This window comes from Thunnus albacares, chromosome 7, assembly GCF_914725855.1.
Source record: "Thunnus albacares chromosome 7, fThuAlb1.1, whole genome shotgun sequence".
Classification (NCBI taxonomy): domain Eukaryota; kingdom Metazoa; phylum Chordata; class Actinopteri; order Scombriformes; family Scombridae; genus Thunnus; species Thunnus albacares.
This window is the reverse complement of record NC_058112.1, coordinates 13,000,445-13,018,240: the sequence shown is the minus strand read 5'-3', so window position 1 is coordinate 13,018,240 and position 17,796 is coordinate 13,000,445. Positions and strand designations below refer to the sequence as shown.

The following is a 17,796-nucleotide window of genomic DNA, read 5'->3' as shown; positions in this document are numbered from 1 at the left end:
ACACTGCTCTGCAGCTGCTCAGCCGTAATGCTGCCATCCAAAAATGACAAATATATAGTCTGTGATTTCGGTTTTGAGAAGAACATCAATTCTCTGGTGTACTCACTCATCTATTATTACATGAACTTAATGCTTTAACAATGTTTTTTTCTTTACGTGATTCACTGGAGACTAATGAATATTTATCAGCTGTGAGAAATAATGGACATTCTGGCAAAGATACAATCTATATTTTGTTTTTGGCTGTTTTTGCTTTGGTGAGGTCAGTAGTCTCATAACTAATCACAACTATGCTTTAACATTTTAATAATGCTTGGAAAGTGCATTTTTCAAATGTTAAGTTGCTAATAAAGTAAAGACAGTTCAATTAGGGTATACATTTAGGATTTGTTTTCACTCCGCTTACTGTAAATATTATTGAAAAATTGATTTAATTGACATTTCCTGTGCAGTAATGGTGCAGCATCATAATGTCCTGGACCATCACCTCTAGTGCTCATTCCTACTTTTATGCTAAACAAATGTTTTTGGGACACACGTCATTGGGTGTGTTTGGGGGTGATTAGTGTGGACGTTTGTGCTTTGTGTTTTCCAGAACTCTAGATTACATATCGTCACTTTTCACAAGCCTGCAGCAAAGCTCTCCCTTTCTTCCGTATGTGTGTCATCTTTAAAATTGTTGATCAGTACTCATTTCCTCAGTGGCATTGGGAATAGAACATAAATGACAAAAGCAGGCTGGAGATGCTAAAAAATAGCCAGTAAACAGTTCTTTGTCCAATTCAGCGTATTAAGCCCCTACCTCTTCCAAATAATGGTAGATAGCACCAAATGCATTTGGTGATGTTATTAAGAATAATACACCAGTAAAAACTCAGAGTTACACAAACAGAGCAACAGAGACAGATGTGACAAATGTTTCTGTGTGTGAGTGTGTGCATCTGTGTCTTCGTATGATAGTTATGTGACAAGATACACATTTATACAGGCAAAAAAACAAAAAACAAAGAGCAGCCAATATTAGTTATGAATCAACATTTATTAGTTATATTTGTATATGTACACCAAAGGTACAACACATATTGATATGTAGAAACAGATTTTTATGTATACCATAGACCGAGGAAAGAATTCATGTATTTTTTTGTCTTTTTTTTCTCAATATTGTATCTCCCCGACACATACGCTCTGCCTTTACATCAAAATTACAACAGCTTTACAAAGAGGGAAGGCTTAGAAAAGTAAGATCAGGAAAGCACATTGTTGGCAGGAGTGAGACGGTTTATCAGCTCTGTTTAGGAGTTTCTTCAAAACAGACACATTTCAATAGAAAAGGACTAGCTTGAAGATATACTGGCCCTTAACTGAAATACTTTGCCAATTATTTTTCCGTGTAATCAGTACCATTAGCTCAGCAACTTCCAGGTGTTTGTGCGTGCATATAGTTTCTGTGTAGAAAGCGAAAAAAGGCAAGTGGAAAAAAGGCAGTTCAGCTGTGTATATCTATGAACCTCCATGATGTTAATGTCTCATTAGGTTGCATTGTGTGATGATGTGATGATGATGTGGCATGTAGACAGGCTAACACAGAATCTAAAAGCAGCCAGCTGACTGTTTGGTCTAGATATCCATGTTTCGCTGCTATAAATGCACATGTGCCAGGTAAACAAAGATGCCTGAGACTAAAGCCGGTTTTTCTCCATTGAAATGACAAAATGATTCAGATGAGTCACCTGAGGAATGTTGCTCTATGCTGGAACAGGCATTTGAATACATCTGATGTTTGTTCTTTCACTTGTAACAACTACTAGGCTGTTTGATTCCTTTCTCTATCCTACATACAGGGCAAATTTGACCTTTTCCTTTATTTGTCTCTCTTTTCGACAACCTTTATCACAGTAATTTCCACCCAAATAACTCATGTTGGCCCCCTTTGTCAAACCAGAAACGTCCCCTCACTCTCACTCCTCTCTCTCTCTCACTCTCTATCTTTCTCTTCTTAGCGCAAACAATGTTTGCGTCAGGATCACTGTAATTTCCGGAAAATTCTGCATTGCCACTGAACAGAACAATTATATATTTATTTATGTACAATGAAAATGAATGCACACTGCTTATATCTTAATGGAACAAACATTCAAAACGCTTACATTAGATACAAAAAAAAAATGATATTTATATATTGGTGTGTGACAGGTAAGTAAAACAACTAGTTAACAGCTATTAGAGAATAAAAAAACAAGCAATTTATTAACACGATTTCCTCTCTATACATTTTGTCTAATCTAATTTTACTCAGGACATAGATGATATTTTTTTCTAGAGGATTACATTTTAAAATGTCACAGCAATGAAACTATATTCCTACATACCATTTCAATGCCCACAAAAGAAAAAAAAAGAACAAAACAAACCAAAAAGAAAAAAAAAAAACATCTGTTACCTACAATATATACACAAAGTGCAAGGAGGCACTTCAAAATATCATGCTTTTTAAGATAGTGGTGCAAAAAAATAATCATCATTTTATTTTATTCATGCTTCTAAAACCGTGAGTTTGAACATAATAGTGGTTCAACACTCAATCCCCATCGGTGACACTATGGTCTGCATTGTCTCCTTAATGGAGAGAATTTTTTTTTTTTTTTTTCCTGAAGATCACAAGGTAAATAGATCAGGCTCAAAGGGCCTGTTAGGTTGTCAGTGCTGTGCTCTGCAGCTCGCCGATTACAATTATAAATGTAGTGACCTTTGAGGTTTAAGAGTGTTTACGAGTGTGTGTGTTCATATGTGTGCATTGGAAAAAAAACTGGTATGTGTATGCGTGCATGCTTATTTTTGTGTGTATGCATATGTGTGCATCAGTCTGTGCTGTGCGGTGTATCAGAGCACACTTCTGTTAGCCAAGCTTAAAACAAGCAAAGTGAAAGATGTCTTCTGAGAGTGTGTTTCAGGAACTAGAAAGGACAGAGTGCTGCACTAAGTGTTCTGTTAAGTTTCCTAGTGTTACTTCAGTTGGCATTTGTCGTGAACAAACTGAATGTACAGTTTGAAGTGAACATCTTCAAGGCAAGGTTGTCATTAAGCACAAATAAAACACAAACAAGACAAGAGAGACGTACACAATACTGATAAAGAAATCATATCCACACTCACACTACAGAATATTCACCTCTCCTTCACACAGGCTAAAAAAGATTAACAGCCAGTAGTCCAGCTTTGTTTGCGTGTTTGCAGATATTTTTAAGCCATTTGGTTCTTTGAGAGGAATATATATGTTTATTACCTGATTCTGGCATGATCTGTGTAAATGTATGTGCCCATTGTTCTGTTCTGAGTTCTCTTAAACTTCTTCTCACCAATATGGACACACAGCTGCAGCATCTAGGGTTTGTAGAAACAGTCTTGAGCTCTGGTGGCTAAAATATATAGTTGTTTACCTTTTTAGGTCTGGCTAAACAAGAAGCTGCCAAGCTTCCCCAAAGAGTGTTACATCAATGATCTGTCTCTGTTTGTGCAAGCCAAGAATCCATCTGACAGCCAAGTGCTGCACTACTTCTTCCTCCTTTCTTTTTTTAAAATTATCTGGTGGTTCACTCAGTGTACTCTGTCAGTGTTCAATAATAACCACATCTGTGCTTTCAAATAGTACACAAGTTGAGCATCATTCAACCACTGGAATGTAGTCAGAACATGTGTATGTGCTTACTGTATGTGCTGTCTTTTCAACAAGACCGTTGCGGTAAACTGTCATCGTTTTTCGAAGTCAAAGCTTTCATACGTTGTGCTGTTAAGAGGCCATTTTCTTGAAGTGAATTACTCTTGTGAGCAAGTAAACATTAGGATTACATCAAATATCTTGTTTCCCTGTAAAGGAGTAAATATATAAGCCTGAGTATCTCCTGTTGTCATCATCGTTGTTTTAACTTGGAGTAAGATCAGTATCGACATGGGACGATAATGTGCATGACTTTGATTATGCCACGGAGCTCATTGGCACATCAGCTTTGTTTGTGCTCTAAATCATGTCTTTTTTGTGCTACAATTCATTCACATTTGTCAATTACTTATTGTTGTTTCTTTTCACAAAAATGGTTTCGACCCTAATTTAATTTCATTGGCATCACTAAAATTTTTTTTTGGAAAAGGAAAAATATTGTATAAAGTTTCATATTTAGGGCAGTGACTTTCTTAGCTTTAAATTTGAGGCTTACAGTTCATCAGAAAGGGTGGCCATATCAAGCCAGTTACAAATGGACATTGATGTGTGAAAAATGTGTTGCTTGAGATGTCATGGAGGCAGTTCAAAGGCCTCTGTGAGTTGATTGATTTTCTGCCTGTATGGTCCCTATAATTGACTTGGTCATATTCTTAACCCCAGCTCTCTCTCTATCACACACACAAACACACATAGGTTTTCTATCTCACTCAACAGGTGCCACAAAGAAAAAAAGTCCCTTTTTTTTAAAGTAGACGAAAAAAAAGGTAGGGGTGGGAGGGGTGGGGATAAAGAAATGGGCTCCATGGTATGATTTGTGCTTTATAATTCTGTGGTGACTGTGCTTGTAGGTTATGAGGCTCAGCGTGGTTTTCCTGTTCATTATTGTTCTCCCTGCCTCCTACCCTTTCATTAGTTTACTGGACCTCAGGGATAGTGTGTAATACTGGACAAATGCATATGTGATCAGACGCACTTCAAAAGGCTCTGACAGTTTAAGAATTGAAAGTTATGTTCTCGGATGAAGGAGTGTGCTGAAAAGCAGTGGCCTTCTGCACACACTGTAATGGTACTGACAGGGATGTACTGCAAGGAAGTTCAGTACAAACAGTATAGTGGTTGCCATGATTAACGCTCTAACTCCCACTCATCCTCTGGCATTCGAATGATGAATCATCTGCATGAAACTCAAGATGGTCTCAGTGCATCTCATGTTATAGAGCCAAATACTAATCTTCTCTTATCTTATAAACTCAGAACCAGGATGTATTGCTAGGAATATCTTATCTAACATTTTTTTCTTCCTTCCTTTCCCAAGCCTTGAAGTATGTTGTGCAAGTATCTGCTATATAGGACATAATTGTGCTCTAACAGGTATACCTCTGTTATCATTTCACGGTTAAGTGAATTAGTATTATTTATCAGTCAGATAGACAGTTACAAAAACTTTTTAAAGGGACTAATAAAAAAGAAAACTAAACTACATAAAAAACAATTAGTAGTTCTGTTCATGTGACTTTTTTTTTTCATTCACTCTTTTTTCACCAGATAGGAAAGCTTGTGGAGCCCAGGAGCAGGGGATCTCTGTGCTGCCATTATTCATGTTTCCATGGTTCCTCCTCAACAAGCGTGCACTCCGCAGCAGAGCCGTTAGTGGCTGAGGTTACCTGTAAGCAGTTAGCAGGGACATCTAAACAGTGGATCCAAGGCACAGACAAATAAAAAGCACAGTTCATCTTTCTTTGGATGAAAGAGCTAACAGTAACACTGCATGATTTGATTCAGCACTCTCACGTAATATTACTTTGTTTTAGCCAAGCAATTCGATTGGTCAAATATGCATCCCAATCAGGCTTGCAAAGCTCATAAAGCATTGTTGATCATGATTTATGGTTGCTATGTCATCTCAAATTCAACAATCAAACCTATCCTGTTTTTAAAAGCCATATGATGAAATAAATATTTTAGATAACACACATAACTGTAAACATTTTTATTACGGTAAAGCCGTAATACTTTTTAGAACATTCTTTTCTGTAATTTTGGGTGCTGTAGTGATGGTACTTTGGCAATTAAAATACAGTTTCTTAGGTATCATTGCTGTTTTGCAACATGCAAAACACTACAGAGGAATACTGGAACTCCTGGATGACCACTGATGATCATGCTTATGGTAGTCCTAAGAGTGGAGTTTCATTTACTGACCTGGGAACAGACCACACATTTATGATGAACAAAAACTTAACAGGCAGTAAAAAAATACAAATGAATAATAATGAAATAAAAATAAATGAAATGCAAAAATAGACAGATTACATAGAAAACAAGGTAAAAACACTAGAATGAATGCATTGTTATGTTTTTGCTATTTTGCAAGCACTCTACAGTGGGTTTGCATCTTTAAAAAAGGGGGTTAGAAATGTGAGTCATGCTATTTACAGGCAAACAGAAAAGAAAACAGAAAAAATTAGACATTGTGGATACTGCAAATAGCAAGCCTTTGTGTCACATTTATATGTAAATGTCTGCTAATAAATGGAGACTAAGAAAGAAGGATATAACTTTTTACTATGGACAAATTGCTTGTGTGACAGGTTGCCAGTGTTGCTAGGCAACACCTTTCATCCTTTAATAAATGAACAGGCTCATCAGTAGACCTTTTCCACTAGTGTGTGTGCCTGTGTGTGTGTGTGTGTCAGGGAGCAACTCTCGTATATTATTCCACAAGGCTGGAATACATTCAAATGCAAGATTCAAAGTGCATTGTGTTTTACATTATGGGAGCAACTGCACAGCTTTCAATTTCACAGCACAGTTCTCACAATGGGTAGAAACAGCCAGTGTCAAAATTTGAAACGTGGCTCAGTGACAGCATGGTAAATGTGTATACGGAATATGTGAACTGCTAATTAGCTGCTACACATTTCCCTCTCTGTATTTTAAACCCTACAGCAAAGGGCGACCCCTTGGAAATAAACCTGTTAAACAATTAAAATCAGCCGCATTTAGATAAAGCAGAATGAAAAACACTGGATATTAAGCTGATGACAGAAAAGTCTCTGCAACAACTGAAGCAGATCAGGGAAAACATCCTATCAAGGGGGTTTTTTGGAAAAAGGATGTGATGTGAACTTTTGATAGAGAGGAAGGCTGCTAAATAATTCCTCAGGGTCATAATGAGGATTATCTGGCTCTGCCTTTTGAGTTACAGCCAATCCCCAGCAGGTTATATTCATTAGATTAAGATAAATATAGGGCAATAGCATAAAATCAAAACTGATTTATCCCACATTTGCATGCCTTAGAATAATTTTTGGTTTGTTTTAGTTTGGAAACCTTTTGGCATGAGTGCTTTAAAATTTTCGACATTTGCTCAACACAAAAGCTGCTATTCCAGAAGAATGAAATACATACATACACATGCATCTGTTCTCTGTTCTGTTCTCTTGTTTCACTTCTGTCATAAAATAATAGTGGATGTATTTACATTATTATGTACAAAGATGCAATGAACAAAACAAAGAGAGTCAAGAAAAGGTGCAGGGTGAGCATGCAACAGCAAAGTGAGGGTTATATACAAGTCTCTATGTCCGTAAGCATTAATTGTACCTTGCATTCATCTACTACGACAGAATTGTTAGCAGTGGCGGTAGAGATTGTGGTAGCGGTGGCGGTTAAGACGCACTGGTTGGAATTGTTTTCGTGGTGGTTCTTCATGTCATCGTAATAAGACTGGGTCTTTGTCATCATTTCGATGTCGTCAGATTTAGCCATGTGCGCATCCAGCTCTTCAAGCTCTGCCTTGGACATGTGGTACACGATGCCTGCACCGTAGGAGTCACCCACCACATTCACTGAGGTCCTGAATCGGTCCCTGAGGAGAAAGAATTGAGGATAGGAAGAGGCATACTTTATTCAGCGTGGATAATACTGGGAGGGACTTGCAGAAAACCTAATGTAGCAAAGGGAAATATATTTTTGTCTTAATAGTTGATGCCGAACTCACAGCAGCCAGTCGACAGCAACCAGCAGACTGATGTCTTGGGTTGGCAGGCCTACAGCAGTCAGGATCAAGAGCATAGTCACAAGGCCAGCACTGGGAATACTGGCAGCTCCGACACTGGCCAGGGTGGCTGTGAGACTGGATGAAAACACAGCAACGCAGCAATCAATCACACCCTCAAAAACCACTAAACCTAACCACATCCTCCACTACTGACTCTTCACCCCGCAAATCTTCAGACACCAGTGAATGCGACGCACTTTTGGAAAAAATTTCTACACCTCTCAGCTACAGATGAAGACATTCACTCTGTGTATGGTGCTTGTGTGAAGAGCAGCAGCAGAAGAGCACCCGAGTGGGTCCTTCATTGCACATGAAGAGAGGTTCAAATGTGAGAGATGGGATGTTTAATTTGAGAGTCCATGGATTGATATGCCATAAAAATGTCAGGCTGAAGGTCATCCATCCTCAACTCTTTCTATTAACGCAGGAGCATTTAGGGAAGATAGACAGATGCTTGAGAAACGGTGTGTGGTTGGTGTTTGTCTTCCTGCTTTGCATGAGACACTTCACTGGCACATGTTGTTGCTTCCTCCTCCTGGTGGTTAATTTGCTCCACAGTAAATTTCTTCTCTAAAGAGGCTGCTTTGAGCCACGGAGGCTTTTCTGTTCACTGTTAAATGCCTCTACACCACTGATGTGTTTGTTTTTATTTATTAAGAGCTAACTGGGTTTGCCGAACTGCTTCCTCAGGGCTCAGATTACATACACTTTGAATATTGGGTTTTACAATTCTTACTGTTAAGACTAAAAATAGCTTTTCTGAGTTTAGTGTGCAGACAAGTCAGTTCAAGAGGCATAAATTCATACAGCGATAGATTTCCCAACACAACATTAATATCCCATATCGCAAAGGGCATCCAGGGCTTTAAACTGTCCAAACCAACAAGTAAGAATACCAGATTTAAGCAATGATACTAACCACATAATATAATTTTTTCACTGAAGAAAGAAATAAGCTGTTACCAGTACAAATATTATTAAGAGATAACATTTTCAGTGCAAAGATATACCACCATGAGTGCTTTCTGACCTGACAGTGACAATCTGACCCGGGTCAAGGTGGATACCGTTCATTTGGGCAATGAAGATGGCTGCCACGGCCTCATACAGAGCAGTTCCATCCATGTTGATGGTGGCGCCGACCGGGAGCACAAAACGAGTGACTCTTTTGTCAATACCCAAGTTCTCCTCCAGACAGCGGAAGGTGACAGGCAGTGTACCAGCACTGCAGGGAAAAGCAGAAAAAAGGTATATTTTCTATTAATTGCACAAATATTAAGAAGCACCAATTTATCGATTCATCCATCCATCCTGGTGCTGACCTGGAGGCTGTCCCCAGAGCAGTGATCCAGGCCTGGAAGATGCCCAAGAAGAAGGTGAAGGGGTTTTTCCTGACGATAACAAAATAGATGCTGGGCAGGAAGATTGCGCCGTGGATGATGAGGCCGATAATCACAGTCACCATGTACATGCCCAGCTGCCTGGCCACCACTTCCAGGTCCTTGATGGAGATGATCTTACCACAGATCAGACAGGCAATACCAAAGGGAGAATACCTGACAAGAAGAAAATCTTTTTGTTAGTTTAGGTTTTTCATTTGTCAGTAAAACTAATGATAGCCATCAGAGTGTAAACTGTTATATTCCGACATGTTCCATTTGATTTGAATAAAAAGTACATGCTGCTTTACATTAATTACATCTTTTCAGATGTAATGACTAGAGAAATAACTTGACATTTATAGTTATTTCTGTCTGACAAAATGAGTTTAAAAAATGAGTCGATGGCATCTTAAGTGATACTAACCACATGATCATGATGACAAGTTTCATCACGATCTCATTGAGGATGTTGAAGAATTCAATCATGAGTCTGGCCTTCTCTCCCATCTTGCCCATGCAGATGCCAAATGCAATAAAGAAACCAATCAGACCTGTGACGGAAAATCATAAGCGTGTCAAACTTTTGAATACAAGTGTGGACAGGTGAGATGACTATTGCATGAGGGGATCAGGAGATGAGAGGTTTCAGATTCTGTAACTTTAATACTGAAAATAATACATACCCAGAACATTCATGCCACTTTTGAACTGCAGGGACTTTTTGATAATGTACTGAGGCTCCTTGGTAACATTAGCCAGCAGACCCTCCATAGTGGTGGCATTGACGTCCTCTGGAACAACCACCTCCACCTTCTTCGTGACTGTCTGGATCTGAAGTAAAGGAGGAAAATATATAAGTGATGAACTGGATGATTGATGCTGGGTCAGATATGATATTATCTATGATACCAAACTTACAGATAGCAGAGTCAAACTGGTGTATCTTTATAATCTAATATGTCTTGATTTTGGTCAATCTGTACAAGCTTACCCATTTTCAGACTTATAAGTTTAACATTCTTTCTAACTTGATGTTGAGCTACACATAATAATTATATTAAGTGATGCCATTCATCTGACACTCAAAGTAACTCAGACTTTTCAGGCATTTAGTACATGCACTGAAAATCCAATCTCAGCATTTAGATGTGTCATCTTATTGTTGTCTTCCCATACCTGTTGGAAACAAGCTTGCACAAGATTCTCTGGGAACAGGTTCCTGATCAGATCAAAGAAGGCATCCAGGCTGGACACGTCATCGTTTTGCATGCCCTCGCCCAGACCCTCCTTCAGTTTGGGGTTGCCAGGGTGGATGACTAATACCAGGATGACTCCCAAGATAGCAGCAATAACAGTGGTGGACATGTAGTAGACCATAGCTCTGGTGCCAAGGCGACCGCTAGATTTGGCATCCAAACCGGCCAGACCTGCAGCCAAAACCAGCATGATTATGTTTACCTGGTAATTACTTGGTCTTATTGAATGGAAATGTTGACTTAATACTGCGGGGCATGAGGGCTGATTGCAAAGACCATTTAGGTGACTGCATAATTGTGTTTGATCATGTGCATGATGCATGTCATGATGAATTAAATGACTGATATTTCAGAATCAGGGTTACGGGCTTTCCGATATGTGTATTTTTAGCCGTATTACAGCAGTAAAAGGTGTCACACCTAGTATCGACTGCGTAAAGATAAAGTACAAACACGTCAGAAAAAAATTTGAAATATGTCATATAAATGTAATAGTGCACCTGTGATTAAACTGGAGATGATGAGCGGCAGGATCAACATCTTCAGCATCCTCATCAGGATATCTCCAGGAAAGGCAATCACCATGACGATATCTGGGTGAATCGGAGAGGCAACACGAAGTAACATCCCCGATACAGCTCCCAAGATCACACCTGAGACGCAAGAAGGAGTGTGAGTGAGTCAAAGTGCGGGAGTGTTTAATGCTTAAATAGAAGGAAATCAGGAAGGAAAATAAGTCAGATATTACATTTGAATAAAACATTAACAAACATAAATGATGGGTCTATCTTGTGCTACTGGGAAGAGCTTCGATTTAATCTATTAAATAACAATTTTCTCCTTAAAGAAGCCTTAATAACTGGCCCCTGCCTTATCAGTTCTATTGTTTGGAGCTGTACAAGAGGCTGTCTGCCTTAGGAAGACAGTGGGTTGATGGGATAAAACAGAAACCTGCTAAGAGAGAGTAAAGCTGGTGAAGGATTAAGATCAGATCTCTTTGAAGCAGTGGGGAGGAGGCAGCATGTCAGATTCCCTGGTGAAGCATCTGTAATCCCTGCAAAACCTAAATGTTTTCAAGGAAATTTTCACTTTTTGACCCTGATCTCAGGCTCACTTTGTGCCTCAGTAGGATATTCTCAGTAGGATATTCTGCAATTTGTTTTGGGTTTTTTTGCTACCTTTACCTATCCTCTAGCTTCCATTCATTCTGAAATCAGCCTGAAAACAGTGACATTTGAAAGTTCAGTCCCTCCCAAATAAAGCCACATGTGTGTTCCAACTAACACATCTTTTCCTGCCACACACTGTTCCTACACCGGAAGTAAATATGACCTCTGTGTGCTCTAAACCCCCCTGCAGCCTTGCCTTCCAGGCCAGGGATGGTTGGCCTCTGTGTCTGTGCATCTCAGGCCAGACAAATCTCTAGCATCCCTCCCCTGGAGCTGCACTTCCTCTGCTTCCACACCACTGCCAAAGATCACACAGCCCGAGATGTTGTTTAATAACACACTCTGGAATCAAAAGCCCTCCAGCTTTTTTTTTTTTTTTTTCTAATTTTGTAAGCTGTCCTCTGTGCTTCAGTCTATCCTCCAGTCTAGCAGCATCCTGTGGACTCTGCACACCCAATGGTTTTGGATGGCACTTGATTTCCTGTGCCTTCTCTTTGGTCTATTTGCGTGTTCCCATTCAGGCTCTTATCTGCCAAGTGACAGATGATCAATGATCGTGCTGGCTCACTTGCTTTGCGAGAGTCCTGCCAAGTGGGGTGAGATGTACACATTACACATGCTCACACAAACACACATCCATGCAAGCAAGCATACAGATACACACATGTCTAAATGAAACTTTTTCACCAGCTCACAGCCTTTGTGTTTAAGATGGTAATGATTGTGAGGGACCAAATAGTCGTCAGACATAACAAAGTATGAATGATATGTGTTGGTTGAACACCAATCTGATTAAAAGCCTATAGCCAGATATTGCATCACTACTTTAGTGCTCTTTCCTTTTTTTCATTAAATCTTCCCCTGTGGCGCAGTGAGCCAGTGAGCTATCATGACAATATTTTTTATGCATCACCAGAGGCTGTTTGGGTGACCAATGTAGCTCAGAGCTTTCGATAGCAACAGGTGGCACAAAGCTGGGGAAGGTCAGGACACCCTTCTTGCTGTCTGGTACTGAAAAAGCACAGATGGCACCTCCTCCTCCTATTACTAGCAAGCTGCATAAATCGAGCTATGAGTTAACAGATCACTGAGCTCAGCAGTGGTCGGTGCCCATCTTTAGCTTGCCTTGCTTTATATTTGGTCCTGCAGAAGTAAAAAAAAATTAAAAAAGGAGGAAAGAAAGATGCACCAGTGAGAAGGTTACTGACCGAGGACGGTGAGTGTGAGCAGAAGGTTCTTGAACAGCTTGGAGCAGATTTTGGCACATTTGGACTGAGGCCTGGCCTCGATGGGCTCCAGGTGACTCTCGTGCATCCTCACCTCCACTTGTTTAGGCATACTGTTGGCACTGTGACAGAGAGAGAGAGACAGAAAAAATGAAAGGACTGTTTATTAAATGCAAAGCTATCAAGCTGAACCCCTTCGAAAATGCACTCATGGCCATACAGCATTATGCGTCATTACACATCATGCGGTCACATTCTGTCATGTGCAGTCACTTTGAGAAAGAACAAAGCATTATGTTAACGCTATAACAAAATACAGCACCATTATACAGAAATCAGATCATCAGGATGTGCATAATATCTCTGAAAAACATGATATACCTAAAAAGCAAACAGTAAATGATGAGAAAAATGTTAAGCATTCAAGTGTGCTGGCAAGCTGTCACTCCAACACTGTTCATGGTTACTATAGCATCCAACAGATGGTATAGTGACGACAAGCTGCTGCTTATAAAATTCCAGTCCTTGGGGGCGAAACTTGAGATGAGTCAGTTTATTAAAAACTGAGTATGTATTTTTCTTTAGTAGCAGTTTGTAAGATAATTCTGTAATTAATTTTGGACTTGTTTAAAACATAATATGACTGACTTATAACTTTCAGAATGGATTAACTTAACGTATTGTTGCTATGTACACTACATTCACAAGTAGTAAGAAATTCAAATGTCAAATCTCCTTAAATTGAGATATTATGATATAAAATACCATGTCATGTGTATGTTTTTTAGTTTTTTCCTGGACAAGGTGGTTCAAAGTGTAGATAAACAAAATTCCAACTTGACAGGACAGGTTTGATTAATAACTGAATGATAAAGCATATTGCATGCTCAGACTTATACACCCATTTCAGACTCTCATACCTACTCTCTCTTCTCCCCTTAGTTTCCTCTAATGATTGCGTGACAGTACATTTAGAATCATACAAACCCTGAATAGAATTGTACAATGAGGGGGTGCAGTCACACAGCCCAATTAACTGAATGAAAACTAATTTCTCATTACAGGCAGCACAGAGCAGTTTCCTGCAGTCCCATCGAGGTGTGAATGAGTTTGTTAGCGAGAAGAGAGACAGCTGTGTCTGTCACATGTCAGTAAGCCAGGTGTTCAATAACTCTGTCAAAGAAAGTGAGAAAAAATATATTCTATATATTCACCATCTACTCAACAAGAGTAATTTATCAAATTGTCTTTCTCTGTTTGACATCTTTTTTGTCCATGAGGAAATGGAAATGTCTCTATGTTGCCCGTGAAAATGTCTGCAGTGATGAATTACAACAGAAAAGCAAAGAGGAAACAATGTGACTCTGACCTTTCACCTCACCCCTGGGGTTCATGGCCTAAGACTCACAAATAGAAGCCTCAATAGTGAAGTTAATTTTTTTTGTCCTCATACCTCCCCCCCATATTCCACTATGAAGTGAGAACACTTCATAGATATTAATCATGTTGGTTGTCAAGTTTTCAAGCTGAAACTTGATCAAAGGCAAGGCAGGGAGCTCAAATCAATAGACTGCGTTTGGAAAACTTCCTCGCAACAAAAAGGCTCTTAATGGTGTTATTGTTGTTGTGTAAGTAGTCGCTAATAATTCCACATGAACACACACACAGTCTCTCACACACACATATACACACCTCCCCCAGCTTTGTGTATCGCTGTGTTGTAAGCTTGGCTATAGGAAGACCACCTGGTCAGCTTCCAGGCACACAGATGGACCAGCTCTATCTCCTCTTATTAATTTCAAAGTGAAGTGTGACATACAGAAAATAAATGCAAATAGCAGGCAAACAGTCGGCACCATTACCTCGCTGTCTTTCCATACTTCAGATAAAAGCTGGATGAATTAGTAAAACTCCAGAAATAAAACGCTGAAAAATTAGCATTACCATGCAATCCCATTTCATAAGAGTGATGAGAGCTGTTAATTGAATTTTTTCCCGTTTCTCTCCATTTCATTATTTTTAGCACTGAGAGAGAGAGGAAGCAGACGTTGGACGTCACCAAGGTCGGATATTATTCTGTCATGATCCCCTCATTAGCGCTTCTCTCACCAAGTCAGAGACAGATGAGAGAGTGGGTTTGAGTGTGAAATTTAATGATGGATGAATATGAAAATGTATAGCAAAGAGTCATTTCACAGCAGTAGGAAATAACAATGTGTATTGTATGTTATAAATTCTCTTTGCTGTACACAATTTTAGCTTTGATTAATATGCCATGAGCTTGGAATTCATTCTCTCTGCCCTGCAGAATAATTCTGAGATATTAGGCTTCAGAGTTTTTAACCATCCAAGGGGTTAAATGGAACTGGGAAGATTGCCACAAAGATGTTAACAGCCACACTCAGAACCTCATAATTCACTCAGAACCTCAAAAGTCATGACATACATATTCAGACACACAAAGATGCACACACTCATGCAAAGTTTCCTCTCCTCAGTCTCTAATGGGATCATTTTATAAACCAGTTAATCGTGCCTGAGAGCTTAGTCAGATTAATAGCATTACAGGACTGTAAAGCCATGATGAATTAATGAAGGTCCTAATAAAACTAGATCTTGTGTTGATGTCAACCCAGGTGACATACAATTTAAAGTGAAAGATGTTAAAAATTAACCAAGATTGCATTTTATCTGTCAGTTAAAAAAAGAGAAGTTTCCAAGTCCTGCTTACTCTTTACTTTAACATAAATTAGAGTGTCATTGAGTTAATGGAATGTAAAGTACTTACTTCATTTCTGGTGGAGTAGAGGTAAGTGCTATATACATTGACCAGGATCAAGTCTCCAGCCTTTGGTATTCAAGAGTGAATCAGCACAAGAAATCGTTACTAGGATCACGACTGCTCCATCCAAAATGTTGCCAGATGTCAGCAGATAAGTTCCCAGGTACAGCCGGAGGCTGAAAACAACAGAGCTCTGCTGACAGCTAGCAGCTCTCAGCTTTCCACCAGCTCTTCCAAGGCATCCAGAGAGGAGCGAGTCAACACAGCCCAGACGACCGAGTCACAGCCACAGCAACATGAATTGCCCCATCCTGATGTCTGCAAACCCCCCTCAGCCCCCACCCCCTGACTCCACCACCACCAACATCACCAACACCACCACCCACAGCCAGCTAAAACACCAAGACACACACTCACACAGACACACAGACACACAGACACACACACACACACACACACACACACACACACACACACACACAGAGCACACACAAACACACACAGAGCACACACACACAACAAACCTAGAAATAAATAAATAACTAAAAAGAAGAAGTGGAGGGAGGAGTCAATATCTGAGCTTAAGAGTCAAATCCCTCAGAGTCCCTCCATTCCCTGGACACTGTAATCCCCCCAGAGAGCATGCTCCCAGACTCATCCAGCTACATGGGATAGCGAGAGAAAGGCCAGGCTGCTGGAGATGAGCATGATGATGCCTGCTAATGGCACAATACAGACAGTAGTGCTTTGTAAGTAGCCCATGACAAAGGAATGACAAATAGAAGATTTAACCTCAGTAATGTTCACGTTTTGGGACTTTGAGGACATCCTAATGGACAGCAGATGAAAGGTTAATGTTTACTGTTCTCTGCAGTTATGCTGCAACATATTATGTCACTCTTGAGCCACTGTGGTCCAAGAGCTTAAAGAAAAAGCAAAGTGTATATATTATCAGGTGATCTTTGCAAATTATCACAAGGGCAATCATCAAAATATCAGATTCAAAACAAAATACAAAAATGCAATTTTAAAAAAGGAAGATTAATAAAATCTTTAAGTATAATATCAAAATAGTGTCCACACACACCACCACCATATAGATTTATATATCCCCACTATTCAATAAAACCTCAAAGCACTGAACCCCAAAGCACAAATGACTAACGTGATTCATGTGAGGATGGTGTCATGCTGATTTCCCTCTAGTCTCCCAGCAGCATGGGACTTCACATTGTATTGAGCAGTATCACATTATTCTAATTAGGGAAATGTGTTGGAAAGCTATTTCCTCTTCAAACAAATGACCAACACGACAACAAAAGCAAGAGGAATGCCATCACTGTCAGCAAAGGTTGTGTCATGAGAAATCACTCATCCTAAATCCCCTGACATGTCATACTCACTCAAAGGGCTCTCTCAGGGAAAAAGGAGCATTTTTGAGATGAGAACGAGGGAGAAGGACAGAGAAGAAGGGGTTACGGGGGGAGTAAAAGGGACACTAGGGGAGAAGGGGGTACTGGGGTCACACCAGCACCTCTCAGCCAAAAGAGGGGCCTGTGAGGGGAAGGCTGAGGCAGCCATCCTTGCTCTTGGCTGGTACCATGTGAAGCTCTCTGCTTCCTCTCTCTTCCTTCTGAGGGGCTTTGTTTCACACGCAAACAGTGGCTGTGGCCCCAACTTGCCCGGCCAAGCGCTGCATCCAAACTGGCAGGGGCAAGGAAAAGAAAGGAGGGGGTTCGAACTGGTGAGGGGGGAGGGGGGGGTATAAGGGTATAGCGAGAGGGGAGGGCAGTGGGCATGTCCAGAATGCCAGCTCTTTCAGGCCACTGATGTCATGCCTGTGCCCACCGTGGGAGAGCAGCGGAGGGACCAAGACGCCCCTTTCTCTTTCCCCCTCCACAGTCTCTTTTTCCAGGATGAATGAATCTTTCACAAGCGGCAGCCCATTGTGTACCATAATCGACGGCGATTATCCCGATTTTATGCTGCCTTCCCAGTGTGAGGAGGTTCCCTGAGTGCTGGCATTGAGGACCGCTGCGATGCAGCAAGGACCACGAGGGGTTGTCCTAGCAACACCCTGCGGCTTAGAGAGAAACGGATAAAGGGGAGAGAGGAAGCTCACTGCCACACAAACACACACCCAACACACAAACACATAGCCTACAAACACACACACACACATGCTACTACCATGTAA

General features: G+C 40.2%; 1 protein-coding gene across 1 annotated transcript; it reads right to left on the bottom strand.

Moving 5' to 3' along the window:
• Positions 1-1,020: 1,020 nt before the first annotated feature.
• slc1a2b (solute carrier family 1 member 2b) lies at positions 1,021-15,886 on the bottom strand. Its single transcript, XM_044357307.1, has 11 exons — positions 15,606-15,886; positions 12,800-12,939; positions 10,923-11,075; positions 10,343-10,593; positions 9,850-9,997; positions 9,591-9,717; positions 9,107-9,340; positions 8,815-9,009; positions 7,725-7,859; positions 7,328-7,592; positions 1,021-5,385 (listed from the first exon to the last, which is right to left on the bottom strand). Exons 1-11 carry the CDS (start codon positions 15,641-15,643, stop codon positions 5,314-5,316), a joined length of 1,758 nt encoding a protein of 585 aa, XP_044213242.1. The 5' UTR covers positions 15,644-15,886; the 3' UTR covers positions 1,021-5,313.
• Positions 15,887-17,796: the final 1,910 nt, after the last annotated feature.